At 45.1% G+C, this 17,940-nt stretch overlaps 1 protein-coding gene across 8 annotated transcripts in view; it reads left to right on the top strand.

The window, feature by feature from the left end:
• The window catches only part of TIAM1 (TIAM Rac1 associated GEF 1), a 378,364-nt gene extending 369,118 nt beyond the window's left edge, over positions 1–9,246 (top strand). For all 8 annotated transcript variants that reach the window (XM_077878962.1, XM_077878965.1, XM_077878964.1 and 5 more), the window contains 3 exons: positions 2,023–2,110; positions 2,850–3,022; positions 6,696–9,246. In XM_077878962.1, coding sequence (XP_077735088.1) covers positions 2,023–2,110; positions 2,850–3,022; positions 6,696–7,165 — 731 coding nt within the window. In that variant the 3' untranslated portion in view covers positions 7,166–9,246. The remainder of the gene's footprint in view (positions 1–2,022; positions 2,111–2,849; positions 3,023–6,695) is intronic.
• Positions 9,247–17,940: the final 8,694 nt, after the last annotated feature.

Below are 17,940 nucleotides of genomic sequence, written 5' to 3'. Positions count from 1 at the left end.
ATCGAGTGCTATATCGGGCTCCCCACAGGGAGCCTGCTTCTCCTTCTACCTTTCTCTCTGTGTCTCAAGAATAAATAAATAAAATCTTAAAAAAAAAAGAGAAATGTCAAGTCTTTTTCTATGACCCAAATAGCAGTGAAGCGAGTTGTGGAAGAGCAAGGAATATATATACTTGTTAATATAAATGAGATGATGCTTGAAGCTCAAGAGAGGAGCAGTGAATCCCAGCAGAGTATTGACCAAGAAAAGGAATATTTCTGTGATTCGGAGGCCCCATCCAAGGCTTAATTTGAGGCCATTCTAGGGAGGAGCTGTCAGCAGTGGCTCTCCTGAGCGCACCCCAGAGGGAGCACCTTTGGGAGTCAGGTAGAAACTCTCAGCCCACACCTATTCCCTGTCCCAGTTGGACAGCAGGGACAGCCATCTGGCTGCAAAGCGGGGCCAGGAGAGGGATCTCCACACATACACAGTAGATCCGTTCTTCTATATCCTCTTCTGGCATCAGGTGTGTCTGCTGTGTGTTGCTCATTGTTTGCCCACTTGTACTTCTCACCTCCATGAGCAACAAAATTGGCTCTGCTCCTCCTAAAACCAAGTCCCTCTAGTCCAATGTCCTGTGGTATTTAGGAAACCTTCAATTACTCATGCAAATTAAACTAGGTGTAGCTTCTTTCATCGCTGTGATCCCTTGTAGTCAAAAAGGCAAATGCAAAACCCACATCGGACAAATGTACTCAGGATGATCATGTGCCTTGAGAAGGTGACTTCCTGATCCTCCAGCACAGAGGTTTACTCTGGTGCCTTTTTACTTAGGATTTAATTTCCGAGACCCTCGAAAGGTAGGTTGTAGGTGTAACACAGCTGTCGTAGCGTTCGGAGGCCTGGCTACCTCAGCACTGTTCTGTCTTCCTTCTGCAGTCTTAGGTTGCAGATTATCTAGTTCGTAGGACTTCCTTGTGCCTGGTTTATAAAACGGAAAGCTTATGTTTATAGCAAACTGCAGGCTTCTCAGCCAGACATTTTCCCTTCGTTGAGGACTACATACATAAAGAATTTAGTTTTGAAAACAAAGCCGTCTTTGTGATATGCCCTTCCATTCTCGCTGGTTTTCATTCAAATTAAGTTTAAAGCAATCAAGATAAAAGCTTATTTTAACGGAGTTATAAAGACTAGCCAACACGTTTCTCATTATGAGATACATGCCAGTGGATCAGGAAAACCCGAATGTGCAATTGCTTGATTTTTATCTTCATTGGGGAAGATTTGTGAAAATTTTGGCAGACGAGTCCTGCTTGGGGTTAAATAACGTGGGTACAATGAGGGCTTGTGACCAGGGCTGTGACCTGCCGGGGAAGGCCGAGACCTCACCATGTGCAGTCTTGATGTTTGCAGTGATTGTTCCTTTCACAAACACTCTATTCAGGACTTAAAAAAAAAAAAAATGTGGTACTGCGGGCGTTGTAAGGCTTAGAAATTAAAGTCTAACTGTTCCTCACCTTCTCAGCATCCCATTTTTGCTCCCCTCAGAGTGGGTAGCCTGGGGGCGCTGAGAAAGAGGAGTCCCATTTGTTTCCAGGACCTGCTTTTCCAGGGCACCGGCCTGGTCACTCACAGGGAGGGCTCCCAGCATGGACACAAGGACCTGCCTCTGTGGCACCGGCCTGTTGGCATCTGCCTACAGCTACTCAATTGAAAGAGTTCAGCCAAACAGGCCATGCGTCTAAAAGGCCAGTTCTTGAATCAGTATGATTGACTGATTGCCCTTTTAAACCATCGAGCAAGACATTTTAGCAACTGGAAATGTTCCAGGTGTTCTTTTTCCTTCACACCCATTAAGCTTTCAGTTTGTCTCTTTGAGATGACAGGGATGGTGGCGAGGCACCTCTGGTCTTAGGAGCTTCTGCGCTCTGGAATCTTACACCCAGGTGTAGGGAATGCTTTTGTAAAAATGCAAATGAATCTCTTTGAGACGTGCCCTAATCCCTCCTCGTGCCTAATCCCTCCTCGTCTTAATTTATCTAGATGCAGAAGCAAATGCTGTGTGTGAAATTGTCCATGTGAAATCTGAGTCCGAAGGGAGGCCCGAGAGAGTTTTCCATCTGTGCTGCAGGTAAGCCTGGGGCTGCGAGGGGGTGAGCGTGGAGGCCACACGGGAGGGGTGTGGCTGCTTGGGGTCCCCCTACCCACTCTGGGGTCCGCACACTAGCCGTGCATCCCCAGACACTGCGTGCTTTTCCTTGTGCGTTTCAGAAACGCGCTAACGCTTCTTAAAGAACATGAATTGGACAAGTTAAAGTGATTTTATCAGAACATAGACAATAACCTCATTAACTTTCTAAAAGGAAGTATGGGGACGCCTGGGTGGCTCAGTGGTTGACTGTCTGCCTTCGGCTCCGGGCATGATCCTGGGGTCCTGGGATCAAGTCCCACATCGGGCTCCACCGGGGAGCCTGCTCCTCCCTCTGCCTGTGTCTCTGTCTTTCTCTGTGTCTCTCATGAATAAATAAATAAAATAAAAATCTTAAAAAAAAAATTCAGAATGAAAGGCTTTGCCAGAGCTATCAAGAGCAGAATCTGGCAACTTCTGGATGCAGGGTCAGTCTCTTCATTCATGGGCCATCTCTCCCACATTACCTGCAGATGAATCACAAAATGTAAAGGAAAAGAAGTACGTGTTCTCTAGCACCAGCGATGAAAATGTGGCTCAGTGTAGCAATCGGAGTTGTGGCCTCTGTCTTTAAACTTTGGTCCTCAGGGATGTGTGTCAGGCTGCATCTGACAAAATTAAAAGCTCCCCGTGTGTTAAATACTTTCCCCCTGACATGTGTAAATCTTCTCTCTCTTCATAGCTCTCCAGAGAGCCGGAAAGATTTCCTGAAGGCCGTGCATTCAATCCTGCGCGATAAGCACAGAAGACAGCTCCTCAAAACCGAAAGCCTTCCCTCATCCCAGCAATATGTACCTTTTGGAGGAAAAAGGTTGTGCGCGCTCAAAGGGGCCAGGCCAGCCATGAGCAGGGCAGGTACTGTGGGAATTCAGACGTTCAAGATCCCTGTCACCCCCACTCCACTGTAGGACTCCAGCGAGCTTGGCATTTTTGTTGAGCAAGAATCAGATGTGGCCCTATGGGGCTCACGTTGGAGTACAGCTCTTCCCTGGTGTGAGGTTCCTTGCCCTTGCCTCCTTCCCAGCATCTCCCGGGGGATCCACCCTTCATTTATGCCTCTTGCCCTCCTTCCAGCTTCCCTTCGCTGCCCTCCTCCCTTTGGCTGGGGCCTCCTTTCTCACTCTCCAAGCCAGGAAGGGAGCGCATTCTCTTTCTGGAGGGGCTCTCTCAGCCTGCTTGTGGAATGAGGAGTCGCTGCTTTGCATGACAGCCAGCTTTGTCTAGCAAAAAGCAGTGTGTCACGTCTCAGCAGGGGCACAGCCCACCATTCTGAGAACATGGTGGCCTTGTAATCCAGAAGCACGGCCATGCCGCCTGCCTCAATAAGGATTCCATGTTTGGTAGACCAGATGACACATCAGATGTTTACCCTTGCCTTATGCTTGCAACTTAATTTTTAGCTTCCGTGTTAGGTTGGGGAAGCCTTGAGCTGCTATTGGTAGAGAGGAATGTAGGGTTTAAATGATCCCAGAGCAAATAGTCTTTTAGGACTGGAATCATCACTGTGGAGCGGGGAGGAAGGAAGACCTATACTACCGTCTATACACAGCAGTAAAATATATCTAGGAAGAAAGAGATTTTCATAATGTAGGTATTAATGACATTAAGATATTAACACTTTTATCACTCCTTTCTTAAGACGCAGCCCCGAATTTGGCAGGGAAGATTCCAATAAAAGAGGCTTCCCTTGCATTTGCCAAGAAGGTTCTGGCCTTTGTCTTGATGACATTTCCGCCTTTTCTCAATTTTGGTGATGAGGCACGGATAGAATTGTGAATGGTTGAAGGTTTTGGTAGACACAGCCTACGTTGCTTGACATGGGATATCATATTCCTAAGCACTTACGTTTAATTCATGTTGGAGGTTGGTTATCTTGAATCTATTCTCCAATCAGTTGATAACTTTATTGAAAATCTACTGCAGTGAACACCCAGTATTCTATTGGGTTCTCCAAGGTATCTTAAGAGTCTCACATACCTCTCTACCTACAATTTCTCTGGAGTCCTCATGTGAAGAAAGCTTTGCAGATCCCTTTATAAGCTCACAATAGAGCATTTCTCCTTAGAATTGTCTCACATAATCCCTTTACTTGCCTGGGGATGCTTAGATTAGGATTGAGAATACGTGTCCCAAACTCAGGAAACCCGCCTGTCATTGGCCAGGTTTTAACTGTTAATCAAGGGACCTAAATTCAAAGCTGCATTTACTTTGGAACTAAGCCATTTTAGTCTGTAGGACACGCAGAAGTTTTCCTGCTGAGACCCCTTTGGAAAGAAAACAAAACCAACCCACACATTATACCATCATGAAAACCAAGAGAAACCCTCCATGTCAGCCCATTGGCCTTGGCTTGATTGGAAGATTTTCTGCCTCATGGCTCATTTGAAGCTGAAGAAAGTCTTTACTCTTCTGCTTTTGAAACTCCTCAAGATCTCAGGATCTTCACATTAGGTGATTTAAAGGTGGTGCTTGAGTGGGTCAGCTAGCACTAGCTTGTCAGTCTTAACAATGCTCTGGACATACTCATCAGAGATTGTCTCTCTGAACCTCAAAAGGCTGGCCAGGTTTTTAGGTGTCCTTTTAATAAAGAATAAATACTCTTGTTTCATTATGCATTGTCATGAATATCCAGGTAGTTTATTTCTCTGTTCTATTTGAAAGGGACAGTAAAGCCAAATATCTTGCCGCCATACTCAGTCCAAAAGTACTATATGTCTGCCAATAACCCAATTAAAAATTGTTTTGCTTCAAGATTTTCTTATAATTTTCAGACATATGAGAACAGCTGAAAGAATTATACAGAACCTACCATCTATTCTATAATTGATATTTTTCTGTATCTTCCCCATCACATATCTATCCATCTGTCATCCATCACTCATCGTATTTTTGACACATTTCAAAAATACAGACATTAACCCATTTTACCCCTAAATACTTTAGCATGCATGTAAATCATTGGCAGAAATTTCCAATAGCCCAGTTTTGAGTTGAGGTAGTTCTAATATTCTAATATAGTGATTGGAGGGAGCTGGGCTCCACTACGGTGGTGTTGGGATTAAAACTGAAAGGGAACTTCTGCTTTTTCCTAGTGGAGTAGAAACAGTGGGGTTTTTACTCTTTTTTTTTTTTTCTTTTTTCTATTTTTTTCTGGAAACCTTTTTTCAGTTGCCCTCCTTGATCAAGAGGGAAGTCCATTTGTTCCATATTTTAAGAGGGTAGAGCACCCTGGAACCATGATGGGAACATGAGGCTCTGAGGCGGGAATGGGAGCCAACTCCCTGACCTGATGATACCTGCTGCGTTTGAAGTCATGGCTAGGTTTGGTAGTCATTGGGAATAATCCTCTTAGTTCTAGCAACACTGAAGCAATTTAATGGTTTTTAGGGCTTAGGTTTCAGGATCGCTGCTCCTGATTGGTGCCTAGGGTCTTGCCCTCCATTGGAAACCCCATGGTGCACTTCCCCTCCTTGGTTCTAATGCAACCACCACTCGACTAGCGAGGGAGAGGCAGCAGCGTTTCCCATTGTATGTGTCCTGTGTGTGTGTGTGTGGTGAGAATGTTCGTTTGCTTGACTGGGTGGCGTCTTGTGTGTTCGTCTCAAATAATTCTGGCTTCCTAGGGGGCACTAGGGTGAACAAATGAATTCCGAGATTTGTTTTTTCCTTAATTGTTAGTCACTTCATATGGCATTTTGAGAGTCAGCGGCACAGGTGACATAGATTATTTATTTCTCATTCGACTCAGGCACCGATATTTTAATTGCTCCGTAGAAGAGACATCGGTGATACACAGAATGTCATCAGGAGGGACTAAAGCTCACGTTTGCTTAGCTTCACAGTTCGTGTGGGGCTTTGTCAGCAAGAGGGCAGGGCAGTAACTGGAGACTTGACATCTCCGAGAGCTACTCTTCTGTAGGCGTGAGGGCTGCTGAGCCCTTAATTAACTGCAGAGCCTCCAGAAATGTGCCACTTGGTTTCCCAGAAAGCAGTATAACTTGGACCAGTGCCTCTGCCTCCTTGACACATCACGGTGATTTCTACAAAGACAGTGGAACTCTAGAAGCATCCCTTACCCTTACTAAAAACCCATTCTGGCTAAGTGACCCTGGGACAGCCCCTGGGGATCCCCAGAGCACTGTGCCATGGAACGCTCTCAGGGTTGAGGCCACTAACTCATCCCGAGGTCAGTGGTCCTCTTGAATGCAGCACAGGGTAGAGAAATGGATTGTTTCAGAGGGAGGTGAATCCTCTTTACCCCATAACCAACATGTCCCTCCCCTGTGTCCCTCTGTTCCCCCCACCCCTCCCCCTTCAGTCAGTTGCTATGACATCCTCCAAGTCCAGACATCCGTGTGAAGTAACGACTCTAAGACTGGTGAAATCTGGACTTTAAGCCCCGAACGACATCAAGGCACTAAATAAATACCGTGTAGCTTTTGTTTTTTCTTTTCTTTTGCTGTCTGGCTTTTCATCGCATGTAAAGCATGTGGGGGTTTTATTTTTATATTTTTGTGTGTGTGTGCAGTGTCCGCCCCAAGCAAGTCTCTTGGGAGAAGGAGGCGGCGCCTGGCTCGAAACAGGTTTACCATTGACTCTGATGCCATCTCTGCCAGCAGCCCGGAGAAAGAGTCCCAGCAGCCCCCCGGTGGCGGGGACACTGACCGGTGGGTAGAAGAGCAGTTTGATCTTGCTCAGTACGAGGAGCAGGATGACATCAAGGAGACGGACATCCTCAGTGACGAGGACGAGTTCTGCGAGTCGGTGAGGGGCGCCGCAGTGGACACCGAGCTCCAGGAGCAGCTTCAGGCCGTATCGATCGGTCAGCGGGAGAGAGGCCGTCGTGCCCTGGATAGTCACGCGTCCCGCATGACACAGCTCAAGAAGCAGGCGGCCCTGTCGGGCATCAACGGCGGCCTGGAGAGCCCAGGCGACGAAGTCATTTGGGTTAGGCGCGAAGACTTCGCCCCCTCCAGGAAACTGAACACTGAGATCTGACTGTCACTTTCCCCCCCTAGAGAGCGTGTGTAGATACTTACCCCCCACCTCGTCCCCGATCCCCCCCCCCACTCTGTCCCCGCGAGGAGGAGAATGTTCCCTTTGGTCGCACTCTTGCACACACGGTCTTGGCGGCTGACCTGGTTCCGAAGCCACGTGGCCACCCAACTTCATCATTTCTCACGACGTCCGAGAGAATTGTTCAGAATCCCAAATAAGCTCGAGTCCTATCTTCTGTATATTTCCAAGGGCTTTTATTTATTCTCGACGCATCAGGGCTGGAAGCAATTAAAAAACTAAGACAAAGATTCGACTGCGCTGGAAAGCGAGTGATCCCCCCCACCTCACCCCCAACCACCAGGAGTCTAAAGTCCTTACAGCTGGTTAGTTGAAAGGATAGCACAAAAAAAAAAAAAAAAAAAAGGAATAAGAATAATAAAAGTCACTGCACCTGAAATCAGCCCAGGAGCTATCTCTTAGTTGGGGAAACCACCTTCAAACACAAAACGCAACAAAGCAACTTGTACAGCTTACAGTGTTCTTACTCCTTTCCCTCTTTGGTGTCTGAGAATATCTGTGTATTTTGAGAATGTGTGAGGAGACGGTGGAGACGTATGTTTCGATGAGCTGTTTTTGTTTTGTTTTTGTTTTTGTTTTATTCCTCTTTCTCTTCTGTTTTAGTCTATGGCTGGTCTTACTCGATGTCAGTGTTCCGAAGTTCTAGTTTTGCATAGAATTATAAAGATGCCAAACTCTTTGAGAAGAGATCCAAATTTATCACTTGAGAAAAAAAAAACACTATTTTTTGTATTTTACCTGAGATACAGGGGCACAAACAGATGAGAATTTTACAGTGTTAGTGTAACTGAGTCTAAAAAAAAAAAATGAGGATTTTACCTTTTACAGAGAGAGTGAGGCATGGTGATTTATATTTATATACAAAAGGCCAAGGAGATGCTTAGGAGAAACTTTTTTTTCCAAGAAGAAGATTCCTTTTTGGGTTTTTTTGTTTTGTTTTGTTTCGTTTTGTTTTAATGTTTGAATCTCTATTTGAGATGGGAGCTTGGCTGGATTAAACATGACACCCGAATGGGCGTGTGTGTGTCTGTTGCACGTGGCGGGGGAGGGGAGACTCCTTCTCAAGGGGTTGCCATGGTGATCATTGGTTTTTTCCCATCAAAGCTGCATCTTCATCCATAGATTACCTATCCCTTCCCTGACCGTCCATACCAAACATCTTAACGAAACAGCCTCTTCAAAAGCATACCTTGTGTTTAATACTTTCTACAGGCCAACAAAACAGGGTAAACATGCTAAAAAAAATCTAATGTTCTAAACAGATTTCCAAATAGAAAGAACAAAAACAAGTTAAAGCACTTTCGATTTTTTTTACACGGTTTATAGCTTTTTTTTTCCTCCCATTTCACAGATGTCCACTTCCTAAGAAGGGTTTAAATAATATGAAAACTTTCTTTTTGGGGAAAAATATCTATTTGGTGTTTGACACATCAGTAGGTACTTTAAAGACCTGAATTTTATAGTAGCTTTAGGAATTATATTTTATAAAAATCAGTTATGACTTTATATTTCCAGACAATAGAGAGTTCAGAACATCATGCTCCTGTGCCCCTGCTTGCTTTACCCGCTTTTCCACCCTATATATCCCTCCCCTTTCGGGTTTCCAGGGCTTTGAGCTTGATCTTTTGAAAGTTTTATTCTATTAAATTTTTGCTATATCTTCTGATTTTCTTAAAAAGCTTTAGAATGGTTTCTATACCCTTTGTACCACTGCATTGTTCCATATCACCTCCAGTTCGATTGTGTCCGGATGGAAAACTGAAGCAGAGGCTTCTGATAGTCACACTTACTAATCCCAGTGCAACAGTTCTGTCTGAAAATGCTGGAAAGTCTGGTGCTTGGAGAGGGTGCCATTGTCTCTTGTACATAAGGTCATGACGTGTCTATGTCAAAAGTTCTTATATATTTCTTTTATAAGCTGAAAGAAGGTCTATTTTTATGTTTTTAGGTCTACGAATGGAGCGTTGTAAATGCCTGTCAAACAATAAAAATACTGAAAAGTACCTGGAAAGTCCTGTGCCTTTTTTGGACGGGAGGATGGAAGTGGACTTTGGCGGGAAGGAGTCTGTGCGAGGAAATTCTTGGGAATGCCTGTTTTTTTCTCTAAATAATTAGGAGCATCAAGGGAAAGCTGACTTGGTAGAGCTTTAAAGGTTTTTTGTGGGTTTTTTTATGAAGTTATTTTTTTCAAATCAAGGCATAATTGACCTACGGTATTTGTTTCAGGTGCACAACATAATGATCTGTACGTGTTTCTATTGCAGAATGACCAGCACAGTAGTCCGGTGAACATCGGTCATCACGCATAGTTATAAATGTTTTTTTTTTTTCTTGTGATAAGAACCTTCAAAATCCACGCTCCTAGCTACTTTCAAATATGCAATATGGCGTTTTAACTGTGGTCACCATGATGTGAATTACTTCCCCGGGACTTTTCATTTTATAACTGGAAATGGGTACCTTGTGACCCCTTTGGTTTTTTTGTTTTGTTTCGTTTTGTTTTTGTTTTTTTAATAAATTTATTTTTTATTGGTGTTCAATTTATCAACATACAGAATAACACCCAGTGCTCATCCCGTCAAGTGCCCCCCTCAGTGCCCGTCACCCATTCACCCCCACCCTCCTCCTCTTCCACCACCCCTAGTTCGTTTCCCAGAGTTAGGAGTCTTTATGTTCTGTCTCCCTTTCTGATATTTCCTATCCATTTCTTCTCCCTTCCCTTCTATTCTCTTTCACTATTATTTATATTCCCCAAATGAGTGAGAACATATAATGTTTGTCCTTCTCCAATTGACTTACTTCACTCAGCATAATACCCTCCAGTTCCATCCATGTTGAAGCAAATGGTGGGTATTTGTCATTTCTAATGGCTGAGGAATATTCCATTGTATACATAGACCACATCTCCTTTATCCATTCATCTTTCGATGGACACCGAGGCTCCTTCCACAGTTGGGCTATTGTGGACATTGCTGCTAGAAACATCGGGGTGCAGGTGTCCCGGCGTTTCATTGCATCTGAATCTTTGGGGTAAATCCCCAACAGTGCAATTGCTGGTCGTAGGGCAGGTCTATTTTTAACTCTTTGAGGAACCTCCACACAGTTTTCCAGAGTGGCTGCACCAGTTCACATTCCCACCAACAGTGCAGGAGGGTTCCCCGTTCTCCACATCCTCTCCAACATTTGTGGTTTCCTGCCTTGTTAATTTGCCCCATTCTCACTGGTGTGAGGTGGTATCTCATTGTGGTTTTGATTTGTATTTCCCTGATGGCAAGTGATGCCGAGCATTTTCTCATGTGCTTGTTGGCCATGTCTATGTCTTCCTCTGTGAGATTTCTCTTCATGTCTTTTGCCCATTTCATGATTGGATTGTTTGTTTCTTTGGTGTTGAGTTTAATAAGTTCTTTATAGATCTTGGAAATTAGCCCTTTATCTGATATGTCATTTGCAAATATCTTCTCCCATTCTGTAGGTTGTCTTTGAGTTTTGTTGACTGTATCCTTTGCTGTGCAAAAGCTTCTTATCTTGATGAAGTCCCAATAGTTCATTTTTGCTTTTGTTTCTTTTGCCTTCGTGGATGTATCTTGCAAGAAGTTACTATGGCCGAGTTCAAAAAGGGTGTTGCCTGTGTTCTCCTCTAGGCTTTTGATGGAATCTTGTCTCACATTTAGATCTTTCATCTATTTTGAGTTTATCTTTGTGTATGGTGAAAGGGAGTGGTCTAGTTTCATTCTTCTGCATGTGGATCCTTTTGACCCCTTTGACCCATTGCGTCCACCCCCCATTGCCCATCTCTGGCAACCACCAGTCTGTTCTCTGAGTTTGTTTTTGGTTTGGAGGAGTTTTTAGATTCTACATTTAAGTGAGATCATGAGGTATTTATCTTTTTTTAGCCATAGAACTTGAAGTTTTAACAAAAAAAAAAAAAAAAAGCAATTGCTGAGCATCTTGGTCTTTTTTTTTTTAAGATTTTATTTATTTATTCATGAGAGACACACAGAGAGGGAGAGAGGCAGAGACACAGGCAGAAGGAGAAGCAGGCTCCATGCAGGGAGCCCGACATGGGACTCGATCCCGGGTCTCCAGGATCATGTCCCAGACTGAAGGCAGCACTAAACCGCTGAGCCACCCGGGCTGCTCGGTCTTTTTTTTTTTTTTTTTTTTTTTTTTTAAGATTTATATATTTTTAGAGAGAAAGAGTGAGAGAGTGAAGATCTCAACCAGACTCCCCACTGGGTGTGAAGCCCAACATGGGGCTCAGTCCCACAACCCTGAGACCATGACCTGAATTGAAATCAAGAGTCAGATACTTAACCAACTGAGCCACCCAGGTGCTCCGGCATCTTGGTCTATTAGTTTGGGGCGCAATTATGTATCTATATCTATATTGAACACTTGTCCAGTCTCTTGCCCCCCTCCTGATGGGAGCAGACTGGTGAGGCGGGGTCCCTGGGGAAGTATTGGGGTGACCTGTAGAGCTCAGACTGGCCTGGGGGAGGTGAGCTCTTGAGCCTGTGATCTGCCACCACTTTTTGTCCCCGGGGGTCTTGCTGTCTGGGTCTTCCTCAGAATCACAAGAAAGGTAAATTTGGTCTTGGGCATCCCCTTACCTTTCAGAGTCCTCATGCACCTTCCCCAAAGATTACCCCACCGACACCTGCCGTCCAGGTGAAGGGGTTTTCTCCTGCCTGCTTTGTGCAAACCAGACCACTTCCTCTCCACAGCAGCAGGTGAGCACTGCTGCTTGGCACCCGCTCTGCAGAGTGGCTCGTGGACCAGCTGCATCAGCATCAAACCATGGGAGCTTGGGCGGACGTGCAGAGACCACCCCAGCCAGACCTACGGAACCAGAACTTGCCTTTTAACAAGATCCCCAGGCGATCCGTGTGCACGTTTAAGTCTGACAAGTGTTGGTTTGGCAATATCCAAACATTTTGATGTCGAGCAATGATTTGAAGCACATCATACTTCTTAAGATGCATTCCGGCTCTGCTGTGTCCCTCTATTTGTGAAAGTTGGTATTACACCACATGGCTTTCCCAAAAGATTGACATTTGTACCTGATTTCATTAACCGAAAGATTTCATTTTTATGAAAAAAGACAAAAAGGAAAACAGCATTCCTCCTTGGTTTTGCAGTGAACCCTGAGAGAGGCAGCACATACCCCAGAGAGTGGCGCCGCCAACCTCCTTGCCCACGAAACCACACTCGGTGTCTCTGCGTCAAGCATCCAGAGCTTTGAACTGCGCGGGCGCTGTGCTTTGTCTCGATTTATTTTGTGCATCTGTTAGCAAGATGCATCCTATGGATGATCAGAAAGACTCGAACCTTTCTCCTGTATAAATGAACACAAGAACGCTCTGCTTTGAGATAGGGGAAAACTGCATATATATTTTAAGACACAGAAACTTATATTTGTTTAAGATTTTATTTATTTATTAGAAAGAAAAATGACAAAGACCACAGGCTGGATGGAGAGAGGGAGAAGCAGGCTCCCCACTGAGCAGAGAGCCTGATGCAGGGCTTCAACCAAGGACCCTGAGGTTGTGACCTGAGCCAAAGGCAGACACTTAACCGACTGAGCCACCCAGGCACCCTAGAAACATTTCTGTACCTGTTGTATTCCTTTTAGGAGATGAGTGAGGCCAGCTTGGTGCTTGGTGAAATACTCCAACAGTTTGTACTTGGTGTTAGTGAGACTGGAGTCTGGGCTGCTTTCCTGTGCAATCTCAGTCCCTCCAGGTGGAGCCGTTGAGTGCTCCAGGTCAAATACACAGAAATAGCCTTGACTTTTTCACCCTGATTTAGTTTCTTTCTCAGGCTCATCATAGCCCTCTGGGGCTGGTGGAAAACACCCTCGGTTCCTGCTCCCTACAGTCCCTTCAGTTCCAGAGGTGACAATGGCGGAGGTGACAATGGCCGTGACCACTGTCCTTGCCCCTGAGCTCTTTCAGGCTTGGTGGCGGACTTTAGTGTTTCCATTAGCCCAACTCTGGTTCCCCACCCAGGGCACCTCTGTGAGTAATTTGTGTCCTGCTGGGATGTTGCCAGGATGCCTTGCCCCAATTCTTGCCCCTTCCATCCCTCGTCTCTCTCTTCCTCTCTCTCTCTCCCCCCTCGAATCCCCAGGCAGTGGATATGCCTTATCTGGGTGTATGCCTGGGGTTATGAGGGGTGGATGCTGTGGGGCCATGGGGGCCTATGTGTGTATGTGGGTGAGGCTATGTGTGTGGGGCTGTGGAGTGGGGGGGCTATGTGTGAGGATGTGGGGGCTGTGTGTGGGGCTGTGTGGGAGACAGGGTGGGGGTCTATGCATGGGAATGTGTGTGGGTGTGGGGCTGTGGGGGGTGTTGTGTGTATGGATGAAGGGCTATATGTATAGTGGTGGATGTGGGGGGTGGGTGTGGGGGGGTGGGAATGTATGTGTGTGTTAGGGCTATGGGAGGTGGTCTATGCATGGGAATGGGTGTGGGGCTGTAGGGGGTGCTATGTGTATGAATGAGGGGCTATATGTATGGCGGTGGGTGTGGGGGGGGTGTTAGGGCTATGGGAGGTAGTGTGGGAGTGTGGAGCAATGGTGGGGGTTCATGTGTGGGTCCATGTGATTGTGAGAGGGTGTGGGACTGAGGATGGGGAGTAAGAGGGGCCGTGGGGGGGGCCTGTGTGTATGGGTGGCGAGGTTATGTATATGGTTATGGGGGTCAGGGAACAGTGTAGACAAGCCCTTAGTTTTTTTCCCAGACTCTGTTGACACCCAACTTTTACCAGAGTCTTATAGGCAATTTCTGCTTTCCATCTCGACGCAAACCTATCCTGGAGGAGGGAATCCCTGTAACAATCCCTTAGAAGAGAGGTACTGGGCAGGTGGGGAAGAGGGAGGAATGAAAATACAGGCGGAAAAATTTTTTTTTAAATACTCAAAACATTCAGCCACCGATTCATAGAGTAAGTGGGATCAGAATTGTGGCATCATTGGCTTTTCTAAAAGAAGTCAATGTTTGAAGAAAGAAGAGAGTATTCAAAACACAAATCATGGGGCACCTGGGTGGCTTAGTATGTTAAGCATCTGCCTTCGTCTCAGGTCATGATCCGGGGGTCCTGGGATCGAGCCCCTCCATTGGGCTCCCTGCTTGGCGGGGAGCCTGCTTCTCCCTCTCCCTCTGCTGCTCCCCTTGCTTATGCTGTCTCTCTCTCTCTCTCTCAAATGAATGAATAAAACCTATAAAAGAACCACACACACAAATCATGAATGTGTAGGGTTTCGTAAAGAATATGGTGCTGTCGGGAAGGGACCATTGTTGGTTGACTGATGCAAAGACCCCCCCCTCCAAGACACATCCATCTCCGGGATCTCTTTGTTCGCATTGTCCCCCCCTCCGTGATCACCTCCCTGCCTCCAATATCCATAGAACACTGTGTATTAAACCTCCTACATGTACGATGGATTATTCTGGTCTACTCTGTCCTTCCTACAGTATGAAGCAAATGAATTGCCCTCTCTCAGTAAGGCAGTGCCTGTCATCACCCAGGTCCACCCCTCAACCATGTGCTCAGTGAAAGGTGATGAATCTGCCAAACCTGCAAATCCTCATGTCCCTGCTTTTAAGGGCAGACTCTTACTATGGCTTACTCTTACTACTTGTGGGCTGTAGTCTGGAGCCAGGAATATTGCCCACATGCACACCAAGCAGTGTCTGCAGAGCCCACTGCTCTCAGATCAAGGAGGCATGACACTTTTTAAAAAACCTAAACCCAGGTCCTAAATATTTTCAAGATCAGGATCCACTCTAGGACATAATCCATTAGAAAAGAATTCCATTTTCCATGTTTTTTCGACATGCTCCACATCCAGGTCACAGCAAAGTCGGATTTTCACCCAGCGTTGGCTGCCATCTGTGTGAGCCCCATCCTCTCAGGCTTCGGGACTTAGCCCATTTTCCTGGAAGCCACCTGGGGCTTCCTGAGCTGTTCCCAAGTTCTGAGTCTTTATCTTAAACAGAACGTCCTGTGTTGTCCTCAACCTGTGCTTGTGGTTTGTGCCTGGTGTCATTGCCTCGTGCTTTAGACGTTAATGCTTGGCTGATTATAACCCCTTCACTTTTCTTTTTTTTTTTTTTTAAGATTTATTTATTTATTTATTTATTTATTTATTTATTTATTTATTTATTTGAAAGAGAATGAGAGAATGGGAACAGGAGGAGAAGCAGAGACAGAGGGAAAGAGAATCCACAAGCAGATTCCCTCCTGAGTGTGGAGCCCTACATGGGGCTCAATCCCAGGACCCTGAAATCATAACCAAGGGTTAGATGCTTAACGACTGAGCCACCCAGGCCACCCCTGGTGTCGTCACTTTGCCACAGAAATGCCTATGGCCTTGCCATGGAGCCTGGCATTTTCACCTACATTTTTATTGAGATTCTTGGGCCGGATATGCCAGGTAAGCTGGGCCTTCTCGCAGTCCTGCCCTCCTTCCATTCCACACTCGGCTTTGCTGAAGCGTTTGGCCATTAGACTCAGGATTTGGGTACTTAACGTGCCTTAGGCTGAACATCCTTGCACAGTCTCCCTTTCAAAACTCCAGGGATTTTAAATAACCTCACTCCTTACGTGCTGCTTCTTATTTCACTTCCAGATTTAAACGAGGGATGAGCTTTTACAGTAGTGATAAAATCAATTTCAAATCACAGGCATGCTTGGGTAATCCATTCTTCTTCCCAATGTCTTCTTATATCTAATGAATAAAATGGCCTTTTGAAACAAAAATAAGGGTTGTTGGGGTGCCTGGTGGCTCAGTGGGTTAAATATCTGCCTTTGGCTCAGGTCATGATCCTGGAGTCCCGAGATCAAGCCCCCCATGGAGCTCCCTACTGAGTAGCAGGGAGCCTGCTTCTCCCTCTTCCTTTGCTGGTCACTCCCTTTGCTTGTTCTCTCTCTCTCTCTCTCTCTGTCAAATAAATAAAATTATAAAAAAATTAAGGGTTTATAGATTTTCCTCTTTTTGTTTTTTGCAAAAATATCAGAGAAAGTCAAGGTGGGGATAAGTGGTTGGGATGAAATTTATGTTTGAAACAAATCTTGATGTCTTTTACTAAAATTTGTTAGGAAAAAAAATTTGTAGAACAGAGAAAGGGACAATGACTGCTGGATTTTCAAAAAACTTTTTTTTTTTAAGCATTTATTTATTTGAGAGAGAGCAGGAGCAGGAGGGTGAGGTTGGTAGGGGGAAGGGGCAGAGGGAGAAGCAGACTCCCACTGAGCAGGGAGCCTGACTCAGGGCTCAATCCCAGGACCCTGGGATCATGACCTGAGCCAAAGACAGATGCTTAACCAACTGACCCACCCAGGTGCTCCTTCAGTAAATTCTTTAAGTCTCAGGGAGTTTCTCACCACTAGCAAAAGGAAGATGAACCAGACTCAACAGAATGACGATCCTTGAGCCAAAATGCGACTTTGCAGGGGGCTCAAGATGCAGAGAGTTTAAGCGGAATCCGTTTCCAAATTTCTTTCCTCACCTTTGTCTGCCTAGGAGCATGCTTGTGAGGGAAGTATACGTTTTCTCCCACCCTTCTTGGAATTCTCTCCCTCTTTATGGAAGAGAGACAGACTATTCTCATACTTTGCAGAGCACTCCCGGGAGCATGAACCTCTGGGACATCAAATAGACCCAGAAAAATAGTGTGCTGAGAAAGCAAATGACTCTACCTACCAGGAAGCTAATCCTTTTTTAAGTCTGGTGGTTTCAAATTTGCTTTCAGTCACTTTGAAGGACGACTGAGTCAAGTTGTCAGGTGATAAATCATCGCCAATAATTATCGATGATATTGATGATTTCTGGCATGTAATTTAAGAAGTCAAGGAATTGAGTGGCCCTGCCATAATAGAACTATTCTCACTCTCATACATTCTTCAAACAAGGTTTCTCTGTGCTTGCATCTGTAAACACGCGAAATAAAAATAGAATTGGCGCTGAAGTCTCTGGGTAGTTAAAACTAGGATCCCTTCTGGATACATGAACTAATTGAGAAAAATATCCAAGCAAAGCCAGATTATTAAGAGATCATTTCCAGAGAAATGTTACCTTTTACATCTAATAACTTTTTTTTATGGATATAGTTTTTCATATTGATCAATTGTACCAATAACAATTTTAATCCTAACTCAATCCAAAAGTTACTTTTTAAAAAGATTTTATTTATTTATTTGAGAGAGAGACAGAGACAGAGATACAGAGAGAGAGCACAAGCAGAGACGAGAGGGAGAAGCAGGTTCCCCACTGAGCAAGAGCCTTATTTGCGCTCAATCCCAGTATCCTGGGATCATGACCTGAGCCATCTAGGCGCCCCCCTAAAAGTGATTTTTAAATAAATAGTTGGAACCTTATGACCATAGAAATGCCAAAACATTTAACAAATATATTTATACAGATATTTTTATTGTAAAGCAGTATATTAGGGTAATAGGGGATTAGAAAAATAAATTCAAAGGGAAAAACTGATATGCAATTTTTGAGTTTTAGAATGTGTTTTTAGGGCAGCCCAGGTGGCTCAGCGGTTTAGCACTACCTTCAGCCCAGGGAGTGATCCTGGAGACCTGGGATCGAGTCCCACTTCGAGCTCCCTGCATGGAGCCTGTTTCTCCCTCTGCCTGTGTCTCTGCATCTCTCTTTCTCTCTCTGTCATGAATAAATAAATAAAATC

This window comes from Canis aureus, chromosome 30 (genome assembly GCF_053574225.1).
Source record: "Canis aureus isolate CA01 chromosome 30, VMU_Caureus_v.1.0, whole genome shotgun sequence".
In the NCBI taxonomy this organism is placed as follows: Eukaryota; Metazoa; Chordata; class Mammalia; order Carnivora; family Canidae; genus Canis; species Canis aureus.
This window is presented reverse-complemented; position numbering and strand designations above follow the sequence as displayed.